The sequence below is a fragment of the Mycteria americana genome, chromosome 6 (assembly GCF_035582795.1).
Source record: "Mycteria americana isolate JAX WOST 10 ecotype Jacksonville Zoo and Gardens chromosome 6, USCA_MyAme_1.0, whole genome shotgun sequence".
Lineage (NCBI taxonomy): Eukaryota > Metazoa > Chordata > Aves > Ciconiiformes > Ciconiidae > Mycteria > Mycteria americana.
In genome coordinates this window covers 14865297-14883033 of record NC_134370.1, presented here as the reverse complement: position 1 = coordinate 14883033, position 17737 = coordinate 14865297, and the positions used below count along the sequence as shown (strand labels likewise).

General features: G+C 43.3%; 1 protein-coding gene across 5 annotated transcripts in view; it reads right to left on the bottom strand.

Moving 5' to 3' along the window:
• The window catches only part of SH3PXD2A (SH3 and PX domains 2A), a 268655-nt gene that overhangs the window by 30297 nt on the left and 220621 nt on the right, over positions 1–17737 (bottom strand). For all 5 annotated transcript variants that reach the window (XM_075504614.1, XM_075504613.1, XM_075504616.1 and 2 more), the window contains one exon: positions 4440–4553. In XM_075504614.1, coding sequence (XP_075360729.1) covers positions 4440–4553 — 114 coding nt within the window. The remainder of the gene's footprint in view (positions 1–4439; positions 4554–17737) is intronic.

Below are 17737 nucleotides of genomic sequence, written 5' to 3'. Positions count from 1 at the left end.
GTGGAACAAGTTAGCTTCTTGAGCCTGAGCAATGTGAACCACCTAGAACTGTCACAAATTGCTACCCTTGCTATTGGCTTTCCTTAAAAAAAAAAACCAACAAAAACAAACAAAACACCCCCCCACCCCCCCCCCAAAAAAAAAAACCAACAACAGAAACATACACACACCCCAAAAGAAGCTGCACAACTGAAGACAACTTGTCCAAGGAGGCTGCAGTTGCAGGACTTACCAACTTACCAACATCATTGCTGTTGCGTCTCCTAGTTAGGCTGCATGATCTTTGGAGGATTCAGTCTACGACATCAAACCCAACAGGGCTTTAACCCTCTCTAAGCAAATTATCACACTATAAACAAAATCCAGAAAAAAAAAAGGCAGCTTCTCGTATGTGAGTTCACTTGTAACAGCAGCACTCAGGAATGGAACCCAAGCGAAAAGCGTCTGACGTCTCCTTGCTTGCAACATGTGACTCACAATCACTGCCACAGGTAATTCTCATAATCCAAACTTTTAATATACCAATTACAAATATAAGGAAAAATCTCACCGTGCAACTACTGAGCAGGCTCAAGAAGCTAACAAGCCAGAACTGAGAATTAGTTACACACTGAAAACAATAATTTATGCTTAAAATATAAACAACGACAAGACACCTATGGAAATGACATTTTGAGAGCAGCTGTGCACAGAGGACACCACTTGTTTTCTGAATCACATACGTAGAACTGTACTCAGTTCCTTCTTCTGCTTGTGAAGGTGTGAATGACACAGGAACCATTGGACTGGTACAGAAACACAAACACTTCCCTTTTTCCATTCAAGGGCTTCCACGCTAGTTTGACAACCACTGCAAGGGTGCTTGGTGCTGCCACAAAGCAATGCAAAATATTACACTTCAGCTATTGCTAGGGTGCAAACACAACTGTTCTGCTAGTGATGCTGGGAAGCTGTTCATAAACTCTGATATCACATCATTAATAATCACTCAATTCTGCTTATGTGCACGCATTTGGAGAATATACCCTTATACTCATGAAAGCAGACACCATTGTCTTCTAGAACTATATTCTGTAGACAATCGGGCACAGGAAAATTATTTGATTAGGGAATGATTAGCTGAACAAGTAAAAAATTAATGACTTCCCCAAAAAGTGGCTTTTGCCTTTTTGCCCTTCATATCTGTCAGGGGCTTAGACCAGACTTCTGCACCCAGCTCACTCTCCTCAATTTCTCCTTTCCTGTAAGGCCTAAACCTTCCCTAGTCACCCTAAACGGAAGTGTGGTCAGTGGTGTTGAACAGACTGTGGTATTCTGTACTTCCCCTTTGATCCCATGTGGGTCAAAGAAGAAACACAAGTTTTCAGAGGAGCTGGATTTCAAGTTTATAGATCGCTGTGGTTTTGGCTAACAGAAATCAGTGATCCTCTTGGAAGCCCATGGTGGCACAGAAGATGAGCTGTCTTCACTCCTTACTGGTAGTGTTTTTCCTACCAATTTGTTTAACCTGGTGGTTTTCTCCAAATCAACAGGACCTTCCACACACGCTACACAAGAGGCAACACAGGACACCTCACTAGACATACAGATTACAGCAGAGAGAGAAGCTAAAGCTAAATTCACAGTAAGGCTGCTTACATTAGGAGGTTTCTATACAAGAAGGGAAGAAATGAAAGATGTTGAACTTAAAGGCTTGCAGGCAGGAGGGGTATGGAAGGGGTAGAAATTTGCTTCAGGTGTCAACACAGAGCAGTCATCCACAGCATCTTGCTCGCACCGGGAGTTTGGAAGATTCAGCCATCCAGGAGCACCCCCTGAACACAGCGGGTCACGCAGATCCACCACACCGTGTCCTCCTCACAACATATGACTGTCCCCTGTGATAGCCCTTTTATATCACAATGATGCTTTTGTAAGAGTCAGGTTTTTTTTCTCCTCAACAATACTGAATTTTGCCATTTGATTCCAGACTTGGACTTGGTTGGTCATACCAGAGTTAGTCACCAGAAAGGTTATTTATCAACAAGTGTCTAAACCTTTCCAGAAACCATTTTAAGATGTTTACTTTAACAGCTCCTATGGCTGCAAATGTTTATTAAGACTGCTTTCTGAATGTTTTCCAAGCCTTCTGAGATGGTGTTGGTCTAAACACAGACCCAGGTAGCAGTCGACTGCCTACCCTCATCCTGACAAAAGATGTTGTGCAGGTTCAGATGCAGGGAGGAAACACTTTTGTCTTTCTCAGGGAACAGACTATTTAAACAAAGACACATGGAAATATTACTGCTATGTAGAGGCAGCATTATTAGTAAGTTGCATTCAGCACCTCCTTATCTTTACAAGGGCCTGCCACAGCAGAGCAGACCTCTGGATCTGCCTGGCTTGTGGACTTGTTCCAGGCCCACTGCAAATGGAGAGGGCCAAGAGGCTGACACAGCAAGCTCCCTGCATTACTGTTTCTATCCTTTCAAAGTAGGCAGAGCACAGATTGCACAGTTGCGGGGAGTCAACATCTCCAGGAGTCACTCTGAAACTTGTATGAATTCTAAATCCAGGGGCTAGGGCACTTAATCCACATAAAGTGCCTTCCTCCTCAGTTATATTGGAACCCCTTTCTCCTGCCTACTGAGAGAGAGTTGGCAAGTTTGCTGTGTAAGTGTGTTCACTTTTATACACTTTTCTTTAAGAGAGCATATCCGAGTTCTCCTTTCCTTTCTTATAGAATAACTATTAGGAGAAGAATAGCCCAAGTAAAGAAGAACTGGAGGGGGGAAAAAAACAAAGAACAAAAGAAGCCTCAGCTTATGTGGTTAATAACATAAAACAAAGTTACTGAAAAGCAAGCAAAAGCCGGGGCACATCAAAGCAGCTGCAGAGGTAATGCAATTAGATTTGTCACTGAGATGGAACTGAACAGAAAGGGAAGAACAGTCTCAGGTTTCAGTGTATCTGGATTTGGAGTAAGGCAGGGAGCACAACTGCTGACCACAGCTGAGGAGAGCAGTGTAATGGATTAAAGGGGACCGAGAGGAAAAAGATAAGGAACATTTGATGGATTTTCCATTACCTAGGAAAGACTGCTGTGTGGCAACAGCCCTGTGCAGAGTACACTCCCGAGGGCAACATGAAAGGCGGAGGAGAGCTTGAAATGAAAGCAGTTTAAGCAATAAGGCTGTCAAGCATGCATCATATTTTAAGAGACGGGAAAAGGGAGGAAGCTACAGACCAGCAAACAAGGCATTCTTCAACTCTTTCAGAAAAGAGCAGTAAGTTTTTGTTCTTTACTAACAGGGAAACTTTACTAACTGCTTTTGCATCTGCTAAGATGTTGCATCATACCAGACTGGTTCCTGGCCTACTAGTCTACAACCAGTCTGTCTCTAAACCCTAAGTGACCTGGGATATGGGTAGCTCTAAGCAGGGAAAAATGAGTTACAGAGCCAAAGATTTCAATAAGCCACAGATGTCACCCTTGGAGCCCAGCACAAAGTTATGTTTTGCCTGTGTTCTATCTTAATGGGCAGATGGTCACCCCAACACATCTCTAAGCCTCCTGCCTGTGCTAAGGAAAGGTCAGCTGAGTTTCCACATACGTTTTACATAAGTGTCACATCAAGAGCACCTAGAAATTTAGCAAGAGATTCATTAGAATGGAGCAAATAATAATAAAAGTGTCCTTTGTACACAGTTGCTACATGAGAAGTCCATTAAGATGTGGTTAGTCTTTCATAATGGAACAGAGGAACATGTGAGGTTGTACTATTCCACTTCTGGAACCTGAATTAAACATCTTCAGCCATAAAACAGCGCAGCTAAATACATATACATGACAAATGGCATCTCAGTTTTAATAGAATGAGACCACACCAAATAAAATTACCTTTCGACACAATCATAGACCACAGCAAACAGCAGTGAAACTAGTTTCAAGGATTAATTAAAAAAAATTGTAATGAGAAGCAAATTGTAATGAGAAACAACCATTAAAATTAAATCTCACTCCTTTTAACGGCCTGTAGCTCTAACAAGCATCTTCTTCCAGTTAAAAGCTCTCACTCATATAATGTCTACAAACAAGCCATGCAAGTTCTCTCCTTCCATGGACATGAGAGTCCAAGACCAGAACTTGGACTACCAGAATTTACTGCTTGGACTTGCACATAGGCTGTTTGTATGCTTTTTAAGGGTATTAAAATGAGCATCATTTCAGCTTTTGAACCTTTTGTCACAGCCCAAGCTGGTCACAAAGGGAGTACAGGCATGGTACTTCACTCCAATTTCTTCTGCAACAGTTTACTGATACAAGATGGGAGAAGAGGTTACTGCACTGGATTAACAGCCACAAGTGGCAGCAAGAGTTTTCAAAGGTTTCCTATGGCGGGAAAAACATGAAGCAAGTGAATACCAGTTTCCCCTTGATAACAAAAAGCTTTCCATACCTTCCCCAAGTTTGGATGTGTTGATGTCAGAGTCATCTCTGGTTCCATTTTGGGATTCCAGGTACGTAGCAGGGACCCAGCCCTGCTCCTCTGCTGTGCTCACAAACCACCAACCTACAAAAAGAAGCAAAAGAAGTTGCTCAGTCAACATTAAGAGGAACAAGAATAGCAAGATGCTACTGAGAAGGTGGCACAGAGTCAGCAGCTTTGGTGCAGGTTTGAGTTATTCTGCAGCCTCCTAGAAGAAGGGGTTTAGTCCTATTACACCATTTCTATCAGATACTCTCACAGCGGTAAACGAGTGCGCAGGCAGGCCTCATGTAAAAAAGGTTGCAATGGAGTAAACATCAGTTTATTTTAAGAAACCTGAAGTCTATCCATGACAACTCTGATTTGAGTTCTCCAATTCAGTTTCTCAAAGCAAGTCTTGCAACATGTACATCTACAGTATCAGAACACTTTGTATATGTATATATGTGTATGTGAACATATGGGAAATAGCACAAACGTTGCCCAAATCCTAATATGAGGTATCACAGAAGTCAAAAGATGGAAATAGGAAAGACTTTAGTAGAAGGGCATAGATTTCAGAACAGGATACAAAATAAGAAGTGCTTCTAGAGCACTTCTCACCACAGCCAGTGTTTAACAAACATGACCTGAATTCAATGCCCTGGAAAGCTGGAAAGTACTGCACAGAACAGAAATAAGAGAGAGAAGCTAAATGAAATGGGACTTCAGGCCATAAGTACCAGTCATTTGCCTTCCCACCTGAACATCCAAGTTTCTACCACTATCTACAAAAATGTTAAGTATTCACCAACTATACAGACATAACCTTTAGGTCACATCCATGGATGGATGAATAAAATTATAGGCGAGCCATCTTTAGGCTAAATGCATCCCCACCATAACTATACTTGTCCCTTTTCTTGCTTGGCTACATTGATTTATTGAATCCTGCACTGGTTTTGATTTAGACTCACTCACCCAAGAGTTTGCTGCTCTCTGATACGAACACAACTTAGATTCTGCTCCATTCAGGTAAGGTCAGGGTTGAGATACAGGACAATAAAAAGCCAAGCAGGTAAACCATTTCTGTTGTTTTCTACAATCTCCCAATCTCCTCCAAAAATGCAAGTTGCTTTCTCAGGACAATGCAAACTATTGTTCAACACCAGTCTTTCAGCCTCCCCAAAGGGAGTTGAAAAAAATAGTTATTTCTGTACATGCGCCTCAAAACAGTTTACAGACTTTAATGGCTGTTATAAAACCAACAAATTTCACAGGAGACTCCCAAGCCCACCTGCGATGAGCAAAGGCAGGGATGAGCCAGCTTGGTTTGTAGTTTTGGGACACAAAAAATAGTTAATTTATGGTGGGGCAAAGTCCAGACTTGTGTGATGGCCACCCAGCCCTCCCACAGCCGGGAGGCCGCAGCCCTGGGCCTGGCAAGGGGAAGGGAGGCTTTGCTGGGCTCTGCTGCCATGCAACATGCAGCTTTCTTAGAAAAAGGGGGGGAAAAAAGAAAAAAAAAAAAAGAAACCAACTGAAACAATGCTCAAGTGTTGATGCTAAAAGTCACCCAAGTCTGTTCCAAATCCTGTCACGGACGATTTTACCAGAGGACAGTAGTTACAAACCCTCGTTTTCCCCCCTGGGGCCTGCAGCAGGCAAACAATGTGCCCCAAGCAACAAACCCCTCACTCGTACCACACAGCTGCTAGGTAGCTCTATTTATTTACTCTCAAAACTCAGACATGGCTTTCCATTTTCTGGCCCAGCAGAGGTTTGGAAACTTTGCTTCACAAGGCTCATGGCTGGAAAGTTTAAATTTAGTTATTCCTCCTCAGCAGGAGGTGGATTCTCCTGCCACGAAGCCCACAGCAGCGAACACGCAGGATCTGCCAGACCGTTTCAAAAACACATCTTCATGGTTGTTCCTTATTTTACTAGTAACGTATCAACATGGGTAGCGAACACAGTTTAACATGCACTTACAATTAGGCACAAAATGTCAGAAGCTGGCTTTCAGCTGATATCAATTAGATTGGAATAATTTATGTAAACTCTTCCTCAGAAAGAAATTAAACACAATTGCACAAAAAGGACTTGCCTACACTTAAAATGTCTGCTTGAGCCAAATTCAAACCATGGTAAAACCGTCTTTGGAGGGCTGGATTGCACAGCCTTGACGCTGACCCAGTGCTAGCCCATTTCGCAATACAGCTCCTCTGGTTTGGCTCACTGAGCTGCATCGTGGCCTCGGACTTGAGTTTAAGGTCTTGTGTTTGGGGCATAGGGTAGCTGAGCCTCCATCCATCTAAACAGGGCTCCCTGCTAAAAGACAACCCCTCACCCCCACACCTGGGCATGCGTACACATCTCCCCCATACCACTGCGCCTCCCTACTGCCATTCCCAGCCCCTGAAAGGCCTGGGCAGGGGGACCTCACGACTCCACTGATCTTACGAACAGGCTCCCACATACCGGTTGAAGGTCAAGTCACATTTGAGGTAGCTTATGGTCAAGTTACTCAACCAAATCCATTGCAACGTGCAGACAGAGCATGCAACAGTCTAAGTGAGGTCTTGAGCTGCTTTGATTCTTCAAGCCATCACTAAGATGAAAGCTCTTAATTGCCACAGAACTCGTGGAAGTTATAATTTCTTGCTAAAGATTTCCGTTATAAACTATGTGTAACGGTAAAGTATAAACAAGAAACCTCCGCAACTACTGAAAAATCAGCAGCAACTGTCCAGGTTCAGAGAAAACCAGCCTCTGCTCTGAAATTCTCTTCTCCCATTTCAAGCTTGCTTCACAGAAGGACAAAAGAAAGGCTTTAATGCAGCTCATTGGAATAGCATGTCCACAGAAAAAATTGATTTACTTAAACAGACTGAACAACTGAGAAGCCTGAGAAACTTGCAGCAGCAACCCTGGCAGCAGAGAAGTCAAAAACGGATGCTCACAAGCAAGACGTGCAAGGTCTAAGAGTGGCTGAGCAGACATTGCAGAGGCAGCTCACTCCTTATGAGGCAAAAATCTGAATTATGGTGGCACATCTAAGCCATAACCCTACAGAAAGGAAATTACAGCATAGTGCAAGAATTGTCAGACTCCTAGCTGAAAATGGCTGAAGTGCAGTCAAGTTCCACAATGCAGACTGTGCATGACAGCCACGAACTGCAGAACTCTGCCCAGCTGATCATGAAGTACTTGCTCTGCACCATCCCCTCATTAGAAGCATTACGGCAGCTGCCATTTGGTCCCACCACCCTTTCCCACCCACCCCTGGGTTCATGGTTTGCAGACAAATCAGCCAGATTGGCCTGTGTACACAGAAAGTCGGGGCTATAATGGCACAAACTATCTCTTGTCCCCTCCCCTGCCATCTTTCTCAACCCAGAGCATCACAGAAACGTTGTTAGAAAACTTGCTTTTGAAACACAGAACAAAAGATTGCATTTATTTTGAGTTCTCCCTTTATACTGGAGTTGAGCTTGACTTCACAATTCATTATTAAAACCATTCTGCAGCAACATCTGCAGGGAATTATGTAAAGTTATCTCTGTGCACTGCCAAGCCAGTCTGAGGTTCGCTCTTGCACTCACACCATCTGTAAAAATTAGGCAGTGCTTTACAGCTTGAGTTAACCCTTACAGATGCCCCTGTCTCTCAGGCATCAAAACGCAACTCTAAAGCTGATGTGGCATGGTTGTCTAGACTGAGACTCGTCAGCCCTCATCCCTGATGAGGATTCAAAGGGAGTTTGAGCCTCACAGAAGGCACACAGGGAGTTGTAGTCACTGCGCCCAGACCAAGCTCAGCTCAAGCTTTGCTGCATTACTCCAAATCCTGCCCTAATACAATCCAAGAATATGAATTTAAGGTAGGAGTGCAATTTTCTCCCCACGTATGTTGACCCTTCGGTTGGCATCTGTCAGCATCCCTAGCTGCAACAGCCAAGATGCCTCTACACTCACAGAGTCCATCTAGGCTCCGATAACTCTCAGGCACTTTCAGCATGGAGCTACAACAGTTACCGAGAGATGAAAGGTTCCACTTGTCATGCATACATACATACATACAGCAAGATGATGACTGCAAAATAGATTGGTCACACTGAAGAGTGAATAAATGACAAAAATACTTTGACTCTAAAAATCATGTTCTTGCTTTTAATTGTATTCCTAGTCCTCTCCCTAAGAGGTTTCTAAAAAAAGCAAAAGAATTAAGCAAGTGTCATCTACAACCCACACCACGGAAACTACTAGAACATAGTTAAAGGACTATTTTTTATGCAAGTTTTGCTTACGTTTACATGCATCCTCACCCATCCATGCTTCAATATTGTCCCTTTCTGCACACCAACAGGAAGATTAGCGATTCCTGTTGAAGTCTACCTAATCATAAGATGCTACAAATCTTTTTTTTTTTTAAATTGCAGGATCATGCTGAACATTGATTTCTAATTCTCCCCTCAGCCATTAATTTCTCTGTAGACTTTCATTGTCAATTTATGAGCTTAACTAAAGCAAACAAGAAGGATAGCAACACTGTAAAAGGGAATGGGAATCTCTCCTGGATGAGTGGACTACACATTCTTCTAAACAAATACTTAAATAACACTCCACCTCTCAAGAGTCTTGGAAAAAGCCCACTCAAGCAGCAGTCTGGTACATTTGACATGCTCTTTGGGCTTCAGCGAGCTGCTCCTTTTTAAGTCCTTCTGCCTTGGAACTATCTCTTGAGGGGTTTTTTTTGATCCAACAACTAAAATTGTCCTACAAAGCAGTACTAGATGCAATCAGGTCAATTCCAGACCTGACACACAGAGCTTTGCATGCCAACAGCTGATTACTTTCCTTCAGAGATGTGATCTGCTTCGTTAAAAAACAGCTAAGGTAAGAGCATTGCTGCGCAGATGAAGGTGCTTGCTTTTTCATTAAAAAACAGCTAAGGTAAGAGTATTGCTGCGCAGATGAAGGTGCTTGCTTTTTCCACCCCTCTAGAGCTCTTCTCACACAGTACATGTATATTTGATACACATAGGGAAGTCAGTTGTAATTGCCTCAGACAGACCTCCAAAGAATATACAGAGGCAGAAATATAAAGGCACCAGAAGCAGCATTTTGCAAGAGGGATTTTCTGCAGTAAGCGTATTCTCACACCCACTTCCTAAAAATTCACTACAGTGTCCGTACGCTGTTAGACACTATCACTGTACATGCTGGCCCTGCTCTCTGTAAAAGGCTCCTTCAGGCCCACACACTTGGCAAAGGCGCTGGGTTGAAAGCGTTGAATTCGTATGAAGGCCAGTGTCCGATTTCTGAGCATTCTGTCCTTACGATTCACAGAAGAGGCATCTTTCCTTTAAATATGGAGATATATGAGAGGTTTTCCTAGCATGGAGCTGACTATAGTTTGGGGTACAGAAGTCTGTGCGTGAGTCACTGCACAGCAGACTAAGGCTGTTGTCTCAGGATGAATTATTAAAGCTGGTGAAATATCGAAGGCAGCTTTCATCTTTAAACACATAATGTTTCCCAGCCTGCGTGCACTGCAGACTTCACTGCAGCCACCACTCAACCACGAAGCAATGTTTGTCTCGTTTTAAAGATGGAAGTGGGGCTCAAACAAAGACGTGCTCAAGAAAGGCGTGCTTGTGGCATATATACTACTTGAACACAATTAAGATTCACAGCACAGGTTCAGCAGACTGGGCCACACATTCGGATTCCAGCTCAACCACATGGCATCATCCTTCCAGCCAGTTCATGCCCTAGAGCTACATGCTAGGAGCATGGTTCGCATGGGCAACCCTACTTCCCATGGGAGCCTCATCTTGCAAAGTGTTGCAACCCCAAATGTCTGTGCCTGACTGCTCTCACAGGCAAGAGTGAAGGTTGTTATCTTGCTTGCAACTACTGTGGTTGCACTCTAGGTACCGAGTACTGCTTTAGAAATTCAGGAATAAAACTCACCACCCCAAGTTACTGCTTAACTCCAAGAAGTTTTTAAATTTGCTGATGAAATACCCCAAGAGCCCCACAGCACTGTGATGGGGCAGAGTTGTTAGCATTCTCGTGTGAGAGAAAAGAGGAAAAAGGATCATACCTGTCACTCCTTTCCTGGTAGCAGAGCATGGGAAATTGGAGCTTCTACACGGGTTACCAAACAGGTTTTCCACTACAGCATTAAAAGCTGAACGAAGAATTACAAACACAGAAACTCTGCGCCTTTTTTTTTTTTTAAGGAACATTAACTTCTCTTCTCAAAGGAAATAATTAAGATTTGAAATGTAACAAGCAAGCATTTTGCTTCTGGTACTAAATATGCTACAACATCTGACAGGACATACATTAGAAACCACACACCTGACTGCTGTTCACACAGCCACAGGCTACATTCTGCCCAGCAAGCTACCCTCAGTATTTAGACTGGAGTAATAGTTTTATTATTTGATGAAGAGAGAACACATCGAAGAAGGAAGAGAGACTGCACGCTCCTGTGCCTTGCTCCAGCGTTCAACTAAAACTTACAGGAGTCCCTAAAAAACATAATAGGAACCCTACCTTAAGAGCATCACTTAGGAACACTGACAACTCAAAGCACACATGGAGTGCCCCTGGAAACACTTCTCTTTCCCTTCCTTAGGGAGGATCTGAAAGCTGAGTTGTGTTATCAGAGTACGGGCTGCAGCAGTTTTTGCTTAATTTGGTGATGGAAACAACACTTGAGAAGAAGGCTTCCTGAGGTGAGGGAGAAGATGGGGAGCAGGAGGTGCGGACTTCTGGAAGGCTGGACTCTGTTGATACAATTTTTTGGCTATTAGCAGAACAGCACTTTGCCTTATGGAGCTAAAAGTTGGAACAAAAGGCCAAGAGCTGAGACCACGGTTTGCTGTTCTCCACCAATATTTGATAGTAACTGCAAATGCTTAGAACTCAGCAGCAGCACAGGAAATTGCATTCCTTGCACCGCTTCAGATGTTACTGAGTTCAAGGAAAATAGAAGTGAATCCCAGAGTTTGGGTGCTGTAACGCATAATGGAGAGAATAGAGTTCTTTCCTGCAATGACTGGCTATTAAGGTAACTAGTTGTTTCAAGTCCATATGTTTATGGATTTGCTATCCTAATCCTTCCAGTCTGTTGTCTTCTTCCACCTGTACTACTAATCTTGTGGCAGTGGTAGATGGAGACTTCTCAGCTGTGCTGTTAGCATATCCCTTTGCTGCTGTACTCCAGTTCCTATGGTTTCAGACCTGGCTGGCATGGAGGGCCCACTACATGTGAATAAATATCCTAGTTATTGCTGCCACACAGGTTTTTCCTGGACCAAAAGCAGCTGACTAGGTGTGTACATAAGTGCTTGATACAGAGTCCCAAAGTGCATCTCAGATTCTGGCTTAAACATCTAGCTTGCTTGGATTGGTTTCACATCACATTATATGCATAAACACACGTATATATGTGGAAATACACACCCTGACCTCTGCATTCAAATACGTATTACCCTAGTCTTCTACTGGGATTGGAACCATGTTTCCTCATATTTCTGGAAAAAGTAGAAGTGTTCAGAACATGGGAAAAGTTCATGGGAAAAGAGAAAACTGGATAATATACAACTCAGCTCTAATACTTTATGGGTTACATCACTGGTAGAGACGATGGATATTCAGAGTATTAGACAACTAGGAAATACCACATTACTGTATTTGTTCAAGTCTTATAAGCTAGTAGGTGACAAGCCTTCCAGAGGTGCACATTTGGCAAAATACTTAATATATTTATCTATTATTACAGTTGCGACTTCTTGTGTGTATGTGTGTGGGGAGTTAAGTAAAGCACACAGTTTATCTTTGGGTTCTGACAATACAAACTGATAGTTACAAACTCCAAGTGCTGTATCTACAGCTATTTGCTATGGCCCAATTGTTACCCAGGGGCTTCCCCTCCCCGTTTAAAAAAAGGACCTCAGATTTGTGTATTGACACAGCTGGAATGAAGGAATCTGCCAAACATGTTTTCAAGAATTGGCACGTACATCCACAAAGCCATCATATAATCCAATACAAATTACACAAGCTGTGTCCTTAAAGCAAGGGACTAAATGCACTATTACATTAACAGCTACGGAAAAGTCTTGGATATTGCCTGTAAATCCCAGATCAAGTCCCATCACACTCCAGGTCACCGGCATCTCCTAAACTGTCAAGTATCCTGGGCTCCCCAAGATAGAAGCAGAAAAAAGCACCCCTTGCTAAGCCTACCCATAGCCAACTCCAAAATGCAAACAGCCAACATGCCCAAGATGTTCGCCAGCACCCCATGACCACTGAAATTAGGGGATCCACAAAGCAATGAAGTCAGCCGGTTCTACAGGCCACTCAGCACCCAAAAAGTTGCAAAAAAAGGTTTGCCAAGGCTCAAACATCCTAATGCCTTCTAAAAATAAATTTAAAGTAATCTTTCCCTTCCTGCTTTACTCTATTTCAAGAACACCTAATGGTGAAACTGTCTGTGCAATGTGAGCTGCATTCCACATAGCCCAACAGGTTTGCAGCTCGCAGTCTTCATTCAGTACAGGAACAAAAGAAACTAAGAGAGGGAGTGCTTTACTTAGAGGAAATATCTCATCAATCACGACAAGGAACAAAGCTATCTTTAGGTGGGCACACTATATTGTGCAAGCAGCCTGGCTGCAGCTGCTAGCCTGTCAATGTTGAGTACTGTACAGTAATTGGAGTAAAACAAAGTCCACCCATAGCCCAGTGGCTTTCAATAGGTTACTGACTTGCCCTGGTATACTGGCCAACATGGGCCTGCCATCCAACCCACAGTACCAAGTCAGTTATTACAGAAAATACCTGTTTACTGATGACAGATTTTCCTTTTTTTATCTGATCTGCTTGGAAACAGGATTTCCTGTCTGACCTCAAGTTCTGGTTGCACTACACATCAGTTTTCACCTTTTCTTGCAATCTTTTTTTCTCTTGGAAAGTGATAGATTTACATGCATCCTTCAAAGATGAAGTCTTTGTGATTTTAGTAACCATGAGGCAAGGTAAGATTGCTAGAGGGCACACAGACTTAACAGCCAGTATAAAAAGTTGTGCATTAAGTCTCTATGGGCAACAAGTGGTACTGGACAGTATCTTCCTTTCTTTTTTCCCTTCCCCCAAAGTTTTCTTTACTTCAGTAGGTCCCAGAAGTTGACCAGTGAGGATACTGACTGCTGCTAATATCTTTCAGTACAGCCTCCCTGATCATGTAAGTTCATGGGGCACCTCCCTTCCTCCATGTTCGATTATAGCCCAGAGTCTTTCATCTTCTACTTCCAAAAGGACTTCTGTCCTGTATCTGCTTTAGTGTTTCTACTGTTAGGAAGATGTAGCTCAAGTACGAAAGCTAAGCAATAAATTCATCTCCCACCCTCCTTAAAGCCTGTCCCCCCACCTCCTCTCCAGCAGCCCATCATTGAAAAGTTGAAATCTACAGATCCGAGGTTTTAATAAACCTGCCAAAATGATACTGTAGGCACCACGTTTAAATAAATCAATAATTTACAAGAGCTGCCAGCCACAAGTGGGTTTGCTGGGGCATGGATAGAGGCCTCCTCTAGCACATAGTACAGAATATACATATTGCAGGTGGGCAAACCCAGCCTGTGGCAGCAGAGTAACCCACCCCCTTCAGAAAGGCCATGCCAGCGCAGCCAGCTCCTGCAGCAGATTTTCCAGAGCCACGAACAACTGATTACAGTAAAGGCATGCACACAGATGGCTTTCCGCCCCACGGGGCATGGGGAGCTCAGCCCCAGGAGCCAACGGAGACTCTCTATTAGTCATTACCAGTTGTGGGGTTGTGTGTTTTCTGTGGTCAGCCAACAGGGTGCAACACTCAAGCTCACAAGTAATTTCCTTTACATTCACAGGACTTAATCTTAAAGCAAACACATTTTGTGTCCAAGCTTTCTTTAGGAAAACATGAATAAGCTTTCAAATGGGCCTCATAGTAATCTTGTCCAAAGATTACAAATTACTTCCTAGTGTTTTAAAAAAGTTACAGACCCCCAGCCCCAGCTGATAGGAAACAGCCTTCACAGGCAGCAGAGAATGGCCAATATTTACTTCCTGCACAGATTGACAAAAGTCGCTTTTGTTTTAATTTCTTATTCTGAAGTCTGTAGAGAACATTGTGTCAGTTGCTTACTGGGAAATCCTCAAAACCACACAGAATCAGGAAAAAGAGACTGTGTGGATTAGGAAAGATCCTAGCAGAGTACCAAACAGCACTCCAGGTGCTAGAGTCAAAAGTCATACAGGAATCCCACATTTCAGTCAAACAATACATCTGCCAGCTCTGAGGCAGACTTCGGTTATCTCGGGGCAGAACAGAGCAACACTGGACAAAAGCTTGAAGCAAGGAACAAAGGCTTTACTATATCCAGCAGAAATCAGAGGATAAAGCAACCAAACAATGATATTGGTTCAGTCTGAAGCACAGCTGAGTCACCAGATTGAAAACACTGCCTTTTACAAACAGCTTTTATGGGATCCTTCTGAACCACAATACTCCTGCTAAAGGATCGGAGACACCTCGGTTTGCCAGTGCCCAGCACACAGTGCAGAGCAGCACCACTCTGCAGCGCTCGGATAACCATCTCACAAATTGCCATTTCCATATCCTGGCTGTTCCTTGAAGCTCTGCCGTCCAAATACAACTTCTGTCCAGCTCTATTTATTAGCTGGACCTGGCAAGACTGTAGCCCAGATGGTACCTTATCACAAATACTGATGTAAGCCAAACCGAACGTTCCGCTCTCCCTCTGACACCGCTTCATTGTTTTTCTCCCGAGCTCCATTCAAGCTGTGTTTCTGCAGTGACCCCGGGAGCTGAGCCTCAAAGAGCTGCCTGCGCAAGGCTGCAGGAAATGACAGCTTCGGAAATGAGTACCAGAGTGATGAATAGCAGGCTACAAGAGCAGCCGGTGCGTTAGTGGGCTGCCAATTAATGAACTACGTTGTATTGAACAAGGACATACATGGGCAAGTAGTACCACTGACACTCCTCAGAAGAGATTACAAACCCAATTCAGTATTTTCTGAAGTGTTTTTCCAGGTTTCTCTAAAATTTAGAAACTTAGACTTGTTACTGGATTTTGTTCAGCAGGAAACTGAACTGGCCCCATTTTGAGCAGATTATAGAAAACTGAAAGAAGAAAAAAAAAATGGGGAAAACAATTTGCCTTTTATCTTTATCATCATGAAGACCCAGACAATGAGAACAGCCTGTGCAGGTGGAAACAGAAGGGGACATTCACCTTTAGGAAGGGGATAACTGATCTCATCCATGTAGGCTTCAAAAAAGCAAGCAGGAATTACTGGGGTATCTGGTTCCATCAGCTCTAACAAAAAGGTGCATCAGCAGCATAAGAAGAGAATGTGAATATAGGAAAACTACTGAGGCAAAAACCTCTGGTAAGATGCCTATTTTCCCCCCTCAGCAAAAAAGCACTCCCCTTGTGTTGCAGAAAATACTCTGCAAGCAGCCAAGTAACTAAGCATTTGTTTCTACTCATTCTGGCTTAGCCTCTGGATAAGAAGGCTACACGCTTTGCTCAAGCATCTTTGCAGGGTCTTTCCTACATGGTAGTAAGTATGTGAATTCCCTGCTGCTTGCTTGGTTGCCTCACCTGGGATGTTGACTTTAAAGACTGGTGTTTAGCCTTTGGTGCTCCTTACAGACTGGAAAGGCAGCCTAGACTCAGAGTTGAGAACCGCTCTGCCTCGAGGGACTAGAAGCATCTCATTGAGTAAGTCCTGCACTATAGGAACATCAGCAGCAACGTTTCTATTAACACCTTCTTCATAGAGAAAGGCTGGGTTGCCGGCGGCTTCAGTTGCTGTTCTGCCTCCAGGAAGGCACTGTTAAGTGTGCAATAAGTCAAAGTCCCAATATTTAAACATTTTCATTTTCTGACTCTCCTTTCTGTCTCTTCAACCATAATCAAACAAAGCCAGAGCAGGCACTAAGCACATACTTGCTGGTAATAATCAGTGAGGCTGATCTTCTGATGCTAAATAAAGGTTAGCAAGGCAAATTAATGATGTGAGATACAGAAGAGCTGTCAATCTCCATGCACTTCACAAAGCTCAAACAAGACAAATATATCATTGTGGGGCTTATTCCTTTCCATTAGGAATAAATCAACCATGAAACAAGGGCAAGAATAATGCTGTCCTTGGGCGAAAAGCTGAGATTTGCAGACCCTCCATTACAAACACACATGCATTATACAATACAGCACCATTTAAAATAAATAAGCAGCACAGTAAGGGATTACCTAAACCTGTTAGACAGATGATATAGAGGCGTAGTGTTTATCTTTTCAACAGGGAGTCACTTAAGCTTACCCTATGACTGCATGCAAGATTAAACCCTTCCCTCTCCCCAGCACAAGGCTACCAAAAGAGGACAGGCTGGACTGCCCCTGGCCAGGCTCTGCTGAAAGTGCTATACTTTCCATGTATCTCCTTTCTTTGCACAGATAACTGCTGTTCCCCAATCACTCCGATGCTAACATCGTAGAAAACCTTGAGTTCAGGCATTTTGCAAGCTTGTACTTTTCAGGATCTCACTCTTGGCAGACTGATGGCCTTTTTTTTTCCCCCCGCTTCTTTTTTTTTCCTCCTTCCCCCAAAATGCATTGATTTCCCCTTCTTACTTTGGGAAAGGTCAGTGATGGAGCACAGAGGCCGCACGTTCACTGCAAGCTGAGGAAGAGGATGGTCCTGCTGCTGGGGAGCTGGCCTAGCTTTGGGGAGTCCTCTGTAAAAGAACTTAGAACCAGACCAATTCTTTTCGTGGGAGGAGTTTTCCCATCCCCAATTTCCCAGTCTTAGTTACTTCCCTTCCCCTCCCCCACCACCCAAATTTGAACAGTGTTTCCTTTGTCTGTCCCTTATGTAGACTTCCATTCTCTGGAGACAAGGCCTAAATGTCTAGCACAGCAGGACCCTGATCTCAGCTGGGCCTTAGGCACTGCCATAAAAAACAAAGAGAGATCACAGAAGCATGGCTCTTGCGATGTAAAACAGCCTGGATAGTAAATAAGTCTTTGGATAGGTCTGTTAGCTGCCATATTAATTATGATCTTGGAATGCTACGATTTAACAAAAGCTTACATAGCCTGAAATTTTTTTCCAAAACATCCCATTTAGTGCCTACGTGTGCACATTTGTCAGGATAAGTTGGAGTTCACTGCAACAGTAACATAAAGAATATGCAAC